General features: G+C 48.5%; 1 protein-coding gene across 1 annotated transcript; it reads right to left on the reverse strand.

Moving 5' to 3' along the window:
* Positions 1–587: 587 nt before the first annotated feature.
* Positions 588–6,356, reverse strand: LOC136456043 (CASP-like protein 1E1). The gene is made up of 2 exons (XM_066455804.1): positions 5,893–6,356; positions 588–1,047 (listed from the first exon to the last, which is right to left on the reverse strand). Exons 1-2 carry the CDS (start codon positions 6,213–6,215, stop codon positions 717–719), a joined length of 654 nt encoding a protein of 217 aa, XP_066311901.1. The 5' UTR covers positions 6,216–6,356; the 3' UTR covers positions 588–716.
* Positions 6,357–7,363: the final 1,007 nt, after the last annotated feature.

The raw sequence follows: 7,363 nt of genomic DNA on the forward strand, positions 1-7,363 counted from the left end.
TTTTGAGAATGTGACAATTCATAGACATTGTTTTTTTTTAAAAAAAAATATGGTCCTCTCTCTTCAATTGGATTAGTGATGATGTAAAAAAAAGTTAAAAACCAACTATGTCTCTCTATCACATGTTTTCTTAAAAAAACACAGTGAATAGTCAAAAAAAATATGACGGGCATTGCTTATTTGTTAATTATTTGAGTCAACAAAAAATTGAAAAAGCCTATATAGTAGAGTCGGTGAGCTTGCGACGCCATGCTCTTCGTGACCGTGTTAATTTTACGAACTTTGCTTTTTGGATTGATGTCATTTTAACGTGGGTATTTAATTTCACAGTATTGTTATCTTATCGTACGATCTGTGTGTTTTTAGTATAAATTGTTAGTTATCCCGTAGCAACGTATAAGCACGCTACCTTTTGAATCCTGATAAAAGGGAAAGGAACAAAAACATCGCAATATACCTCATCACCAGATCGATCATGTTGTTTGAGTAGGACTCGCATATAACCTGTTAGCTCTACTTGTTAAATACTAGTATGTAGTAATTCTGATGGCTAGATCATGGAAATTAACTGAACGTAAGTGTCCATCTAATTATACCTGTCTCCAATCCAATATAATTGCATCCAATGCAAGCAAACATAGTCTGTCTATCTTTAATCCCCAGCAACAGCTACACTAGTAGCTTACATTATGGTTTTCTCTTCTCTATACTAGTAGCTAGTAGTAGGATGAGCTCTTGTGGATGGTGAGGATGTTGAGCATGAGGAGGACGAGGTTGGCGAAGGCGGCGATGAGGGAGACGATGACGGCAGCCATGGCGCGCTCGCAGAAGCGGCCGTAGACGTTGCAGACCTTGGCCCAGCGCACGTGCGAGTTGCCGCGCTCGCCCAGGATGCCGAACTCGGCGGCGGCGCCCACGGCCGAGTAGAGCAGCGCCAGCGCCAGCAGGTCCCCCACCATCACGGGCACCATGGCGGCGCGACTCCGGCACGCCGCCAGCGCCGCCGCCGAGAACAGGCACACCATAGCGTTCGCCACCACGAAGTAGCTGCGTGTATATGCATGGAAGCACATGCATGTTCAGTAATTAATCAGTGTATGATGAAAGTGAAATATACTTATTTTGAGAAAATGAAATTCGGTGGCGCTGTGTTTATTAAGCTTGGATGTTTCAGAGAGCGATGAGCTATTTTGCAGGAACAAATGCAGACATGACACATCTTATAGCACATACTAGTACCATCTGTTAGACAGTGAAGGGAAGAAGTAGCAGTTTGTAATGTGTACTCCCGATTATAACCAGAGTAAACTCCATCGGCGGTCCTCGAATTTATTCGTCTGTGTAATCCTGGTCACTAAACTCATAAATCGACTGTTTAAATCTTTAAACTTGCTTATTTGTATCATCCCGGTCCTTAAACTCGTAAATCGTTTATTTAGATCCTCAAATTTGTTCGACTGTAGCATCTAGGTCCTTAAACATGTAAAACACCCGTTTAGGTCCTTAAACTTGTACAGTTATGTCATCCTGGTCCCTAAATGTTGTAAATATTGTAAACTTGTAAATTCAATATATATTTATAAAACTGTCCAAAAATTATAAATCTAATTCTGTTAGACTCCTGGTAACTTGTACTTTAAATTAGAATAAAAAAATCATCATTTACTTTTTATTTTTAACTTTGTAGTTAAATGACTAAATAGTCATGTATATTTTTATAAATCCTAAAAATGTATGTGCCTATTTAGTTATTGAATTATAGAGTTATTTAAACTACATGTTACCAAGAGTCTATCAGAATTAGATTTATAATTTTTGGGCAGTTCTATAAATATATATTGAATTTACAAGTTTACAGTATTTAAGGACCGAGATGACACACCTGAATAAGTTTAAGGACCTAAACGGGGGATTTTCAAGTCTTGAGACCTAGATGATGCAGCCGAACAAGTTTAAGGACCTAAACGAGCGATTTGAAAGTTTAGGGACTGGGATAACACAAATGAACATGTTTGAGAACTTGAACGGTCGATTTACGAGTTTAGGGACCGGGATGACACAATCGAACAAGTTTGAGGAACCCCGGTGTACTTTACTCTTATAATTATATAGGCAAAATTGGCTACAAGACACTGAAAGTGACCTCTATTTGCTGTTGGACATGTAAAATGGAGCAGTTTGCTAATAGACACTCTGCTTCTCGTTAAGTTTGCTGGTGGACACCGGACTGAATAAAATATTCATTTCTAGGTTCGGAGGAGAGAGAAGAGCGATGAAATGTTCTTATTACCCCTACCTCTTTCTCTTTTCCATTTTTCCCTTCTCTTTCTTCCCCACGCCACCCACACCCTCACCCGCTGCCGCCACGAGCCGAGCCCCCGCTGCCTCGCCTGCTCCTCTGCCCCACCCTTGCCGGCGGCCTTGCCAGCACGCCGCCCTCCCTACACCAAGTCGAGCCGAGCCCTGGCCCCCGTCCTCGTCTCGCCTCGCCCGGAGCCACGACTGCCCGCACCCCGGCGGCCGCGGCGGCCCACGCCATGGTGGCCACGCTCGCCGTCACCCTAGCAGCCACGCCTGCTCAAGCGCGCCCCGGCGGCCACAGTGGCCCATGCCCTGGCTGTCGCGCTTACCCGCGCCCCGGTAGCCCCGCCTGCTCGAGTGCGCCCTGATGGCCCCGCTTGGCCACGCCCCGGTCGTCACGTCGGCGCCCCGGGTCCGTGGCAGAGCGCGTGCGGGCACTTGTGCTAGTGCTTGGCCGCGTCGTAGCCGCGCAGGACGAGCAGGCAGGCAAGCAGACATGGGCAGCGGTGACGGCGTGAGCAACCGGGCCCGAGCAGTGGCGGCGCATAGCAGGCAGCGGAGACGGCGGTCCAGGCAGCAACGGCGTGCAGTGGTGAGCTACAGTGGTGACGCACAAGAGGCAAGCGGCGGCGCGCGCGAGCAGCCGGGCCCAGGCAGCAACACCGTGCGGCAGCAAGCTATATCGGTGAGCGCTCTCAGCAGACAATCAGCAGCGGCGGTGGCGCGAGCAACCAAGCCAGGGCAGTGGCGGCGTGCGGCGGCGGCGCACACGTAGGAGCAGCAGCACCGGCTGGATTTGGCCACTGGCTGTGCGTTGTGCTATGCTCTTGGAGTCCGCGGCGGCCCTCGTGTCCACAACACAGCTAGGCGAGCTGAGGAAAAAAAGAGAAAGGGAGAGAGGAGGAAGAAGGAGCCAGGTTTAAAAAGGACATTCCCCCTCTGTTCTCTCTCCGCAGAAGCCAGAAATGAATATTTTATTGGCCGCGGTGTCCTTGAACAAATTTGACAGTAAGGACGGTGTCCACCTAGCAAAGAGGGGTCACTATGAGTGTCCTGTAGCCAATTTTCCCAATTATATATCTGTGGGGTTTGAAAACGAGAGGGAGCAAGTGAGTGTGTGCCTGCGTGGTGATGGATCTAGTTGCTCTGAAATCTGAATGCTAGCTGAATAATGCATTCGTTGTATCGTATTTGTGTGCATCGTTTTCATTCAGACCTAATTATTCCCCGTGATGTTAACAGCGCTTGATATGTTTGCTACTACATACAGTACTGGTTAGTGCCTACACTGCATATATATATTACACACACACACACGATGACTCTTTCATAGTCGTGCTAGCGCCACGATGGACAGCTTGTCTCGTCTCAGATTCTGAATAAGTGAATATGGATGAATCACCTTTGCGTGCTCATCTCAGATTTCAGCTGGGCCTACAGACCGCGCGGGTAATAATCAATCTCGCGTCGAACGGATACAATGCGGGTACGATGGAAGTCCTCTCACTTTTCGCGCGTGTAATGCACTCCAATAATTGCCGCGATCACGTAAAGCAGAGCATCGGCCATGGCCAACTGGCCATGGATCGGATCGGGTGGATACGGGCGGTGCAGCAGCTGGGCACGCAACTGATGATCGAGGCGAGTTTGGCATCAACAGATAGCAATGGAATGGACAGGCGAGACAACTAAACTCTCGCATCTCAGCTGCTTTGCAATGCAATTGTCCAGCATTTGGCTCCGGAAGCGTCGACGGCGGATGAATCAATGGATCGGATAGCCTTGGCCTTGCAACGGCCCTATGGTCCAGCATGCGAGCCATCATACAAGTGTTATGGTAGCCGTCCATCGACCACAATCACGACGCATGAGGCATGACGACGATCGATCAGCTCATATCTTGGCCGTCTCCTGGCTGCTTTCGCACAATGGCCCTTATAATCCGCCTTTTTCAGCTTGTTTTTAGTTGGAACGGTGTTTTTCTCTCACAACAAATCAGCCGGAACAATGTTTTTGTTTGTTTTTTCAGCCAAGCAAACGGGGCCAATAATGCATGGTACGGACAGGCCACGTGGTGTGCCCAACGCGCCACGCATCTCGGACCTTCGCCAGGTCATGCTCAATTGCTCATACATAATATAAGGTCGTCGGTGCTATGCATATCTATGATATATGACCTCGATCGCTCACTAGCCGCATATATAGGTGGAGAGTATGTCTCTTGTCATTTTCTAGGCCATCCCCATGCATGCATCCTATCCTATCCTAAACGTTGGTTGCTGCCCCAGTTTGACTGCTACTGCTAGTAGTGACCCACTACGAAATTATTCTGTAAATAAATAAATGAATTAGTGTTTCAGAATTCCATTTGGTTGCGGCGTCCTTGTCTGTAGTACCAATTATCAAAGGAGTGTATGCTGATGAGGTTTCTTTTTAGGTAGGAGAAAGAGAAGGCCTGCTTTTGTTTTGCCCGTACTACGTACGTGGAACCAAGAGGAGAGCGCGACGACGATATATGGAGGTTGCTGCCGATCGCCCTCGCGAAAGCATTTTGTTTGTTTGTTTGTTTCTCTCTATCTATCAGTCCACACCCTCCACTCCACCCTATAAAGATTTGAGAGAGATCGGCCGGTGGGAATATATGTGCACGTATACGCGCGCATACTAGAAGCAGGGGCAGCACGTATGGAACACCATCATAGACGGTGAAAGTCCATCCATACCTATATGCTGATATGCTGTTGCGCTGCGAAGCATGTATATGTGCTGCCTCGTACCTGGAACGACGACACATCTCTATCCATCTCTCCTCTCTGTGCAGCTAGGACGACGACGTCTATATAACAACTAGTACACCTAGAGAGTAGAGACTATAAATAAATACAGCAAAAACAAGCGTACTAGAGACTAGTAGACTGCAGTGTGGCAGCATGTGTGACGTGTATATGCGGGGCAGACAATTTATTTCGTGATCGAATTTGTAGCGGTAGCAGTTTTTTCATACCTTTTCTTTTTTTTCCAGGCGGTGGGTGTGTGGGGTGGGGTGCTGTGTCTTTTTTTTGTATGTAATCGTTGGCTTTAGTCACCTTGTAATAAATAAACTAGTTCCGCAAATCTCTGGTAGAGTTTTTATTTATTTCGTGATTAAATTTTAATTTAACAAGTGCTTGCTGCTTGCACAAGAAACAAGTTTCACAGTATGTAATAATGTTAGGCAAGACATGCAAGTGCGCACCAGAATAATGATTGACCCACATGTTATTTAAACTCTTACTAAATTCGTCCTGTTTGATAAATTATTGTCAATTCCTAAGCTGGTACTAGTACGCACCGACATGTTGCAGCACCATGAAAACATCGAAAAGAGAGAGAGAAGGAAAAATTAAATAAATAGAAAAAGACCGATCGATGTGGAGAAGAGAATGCGAGCGCGGCAATTATTTGTGAAATCATCAAGCGGCGTAGTCACATGGCCAGCTAGCAAGATAGCGCTACGAGCAAGGACAAGGAGACGAGCAAGAGCAAGCGGCGGTGGAGAGATAAACAGAGAGGCCCGGGCCGGGAAGAAGAGACAGAGTGTGAGAGGCTTACACGAAGGCGGAGGAGTAGGACCAGTTGGCGGTGAGGGGCACCTCCAGCGGCGGCAGCGTGTCGGAGATGGTGATCCGGATGGTGCTCGTCTGCCGGTCCACGCCCATCACCACGGCGGACACCAGCGTCGACGCCAGCACGAACACGCGCAGCGCCACGCTGCACCCGTCCACCGGCGCCTGCGCCGCCCTGCCGCCGCCGGACCCCATGTAGTAGCCGTAGCCGGGGCCGGGCCGGCGGCTGCTGCCGTTGACGGAGCCCATGCCCACGCCCACGCCCACGCCCACGCCGTTCAACCCGGGCTTCACCCGCGACGTCTCCATGAGTTGAGAGCGGCGCGCGCGGCGGCGGTTCTTGCTGGGTGAAGGGTAGGCGGGCGGAGCGGGGCGTGCCGGTACTGGAGGATGGATGATGGATTGATGGTTGAGGAAGGTGCCGTTGCGTACGGTTGGTCGTCGTACCGTACGTGGGCAGGGGTATTTATGGCGGAAAGGGCTGGGATTCGGGCATTCGACCCGTGACAACGGGGATGTACCCGTGTTCTCTTCCGTCTCCGTTCTCATTAACTGTCTTAGGTATAAATTCTTGTCCATCCCTATACTTGTCGGGCATTGGTCGGGTAACACATACCTGACGGGTACTACATATCCGATAAACAAGGACACTTAGGGTCGCAGCTTTGCAATCGGAGACGTTTCTTCTTCACCCGGGTTTAAGTGTCGAAGTCTCGGAGATGCCGAGGAGAAGGAGCGAGGTTGCGAGGAGGACGGGCAAAGGTGGCAGAGAGACCGAACTGAGAAAGCGAGGGGCACGAGCGCTCGTGAGGCAGGCGTGCTTGTGCTGCTGACGAAGATGGTGAGAAAAAATTGAACTAGGGTTCCTAGAACACACAAACTATATATATATATATATATGATTGTTCAGATTTGGGCCAAAATACCTATGTTGAGCTTCTTTGGGCCTAATACTCGCATGACAGCTCAAATAGTCGGGTTCTCCAACGGGTAACGGGGACGGGTAAACAGAGAACGTTCCCGTACCCGCTATATCCGTCAGGGATGGATTCTTGCCCATTTAGATATCCGCGGGTAAAGATACGATCCCATCCCTATTCCCTAATAGAAAGTATCCGTCGGATATCGGGTATCGGGGCCGTTGCCATCTTTAGGCACCATGGCTACGGTTAATTACCGCTCACTACCGTGGCGACTTTCAGAGAATTGATATCATGAGATGCTCCATGATATGACCGGGTTATTGCTTCTTGCTTCTCTCCTTCGCTTGAGACTTGATGAGATGATGCAAGACTGATCCATCGACGGGGCATATATATCTCTATCTTGTGTCACTTTAGAGAGGACACAAATCCAATGAATGCTACGGATGAAAGCAAAGTTATTTTATTTTCTTTTGGAATTTAAACTTCGTTATATATTTTTCATCATGGACTTAATAGACCACTCACTGCAAG

This window comes from Miscanthus floridulus, chromosome 6 (genome assembly GCF_019320115.1).
Source record: "Miscanthus floridulus cultivar M001 chromosome 6, ASM1932011v1, whole genome shotgun sequence".
Classification (NCBI taxonomy): Eukaryota; Viridiplantae; Streptophyta; class Magnoliopsida; order Poales; family Poaceae; genus Miscanthus; species Miscanthus floridulus.

What these genes read in the sequence shown, in the direction of transcription:
- LOC136456043 (XM_066455804.1), bottom strand. Translation starts at nt 6,215, where the DNA reads ATGGAGACGTCGCGGGTGAAGCCCGGGTTGAACGGCGTGGGCGTGGGC. An exon ending in TCCTACTCCTCCGCCTTCGT is followed by an intron (nt 1,048 to 5,892) that starts GTAAGCCTCTCA and finishes ATATACACGCAG; the next exon opens with CTACTTCGTGGTGGCGAACG.